This window comes from Helianthus annuus, chromosome 11 (assembly GCF_002127325.2).
Source record: "Helianthus annuus cultivar XRQ/B chromosome 11, HanXRQr2.0-SUNRISE, whole genome shotgun sequence".
Lineage (NCBI taxonomy): Eukaryota > Viridiplantae > Streptophyta > Magnoliopsida > Asterales > Asteraceae > Helianthus > Helianthus annuus.
In genome coordinates this window covers 67,991,914-67,992,873 of record NC_035443.2, presented here as the reverse complement: position 1 = coordinate 67,992,873, position 960 = coordinate 67,991,914, and the positions used below count along the sequence as shown (strand labels likewise).

The 960-nt window shown below is 39.2% G+C and overlaps 1 protein-coding gene across 1 annotated transcript; it reads right to left on the bottom strand.

Moving 5' to 3' along the window:
• Positions 1-257: 257 nt before the first annotated feature.
• LOC110888415 (zinc finger protein ZAT18) lies at positions 258-749 on the bottom strand. The gene has a single exon (XM_022135941.1). It carries the CDS (start codon positions 747-749, stop codon positions 258-260), a length of 492 nt encoding a protein of 163 aa, XP_021991633.1.
• Positions 750-960: the final 211 nt, after the last annotated feature.

The window sequence follows — 960 nt, the reverse complement described above, 5'->3', positions numbered from 1 at the left end:
CACCGATCAAACTGTTATAATTATACAAGTTTGCATCTTGAAAGCCATAAATCAATTAAAAAAAACTTAAATATAGAGTAACCAATACGTATAATATATAAACAGATAAAAAAAAGTGTGCTTTACACCGATCAAACTATTATAACTATACAAGTTTGCATCTTGAAGACCATAAATGAATTAACCAAGGGCAAAAACCTCAATCCTCTTACCAATTGAATTAATAAATTACATAAATATAAATAAATTAGCCATGATCATGACTCTGGGGAAGAATCTTGTTCTACTCTAACCCCATCAATTCGTTCATTCTCATGAGGTGTCAAGTTAAGATCATATTTAAAAACCACCTCACCATTCGAAAGACTAACCGTGGACGATGAACACGAAGAACTCGAATTATCCGCGTCTCTCCTCCAATGCTTTCGCATGTGCCCGCCCAATGACTGCCCAATTTCAAACCCCTTTTTACAAATCTTGCATTCATGCAACTTTGGTTTGGAATGTGTTTCCCCAGACTCCTCACCAGAGACCCCACCAGCTGGGGTCTCTGGTTTAGGAGCCCTGTGGCTGGCACGATGGCCACCCAGAGCTTGAAAGGTGTCATACTCTTTGTTGCAGTCCTTGCACTTGTACAAACGTTGGTTGGAAGTGGTGGGATTTTCGCCAGCATGTTGGACGATCATTCGCGCGTTTGCTCGGACAAAAGCCTCGACGCTATCCTTTTCGTGTTGCCGGGTACCAGTCATGTTGATGATGAGAAAACTTGAGGGTGGGTATGGTGAGAACTTGTTATATAGCCACTGGTCGGATGGAGGGTTTAAGGTGGAAAAATAGGGTTTTTAAAGAAGTATTTATACGATTTTATGTTACCTACCTAATCTACGATTCTTTTGTGAAAGTGTTGTAAAGCGAATGTATATGAGTATTTGTTATTAATATCCATTAATTAGTTTCCAT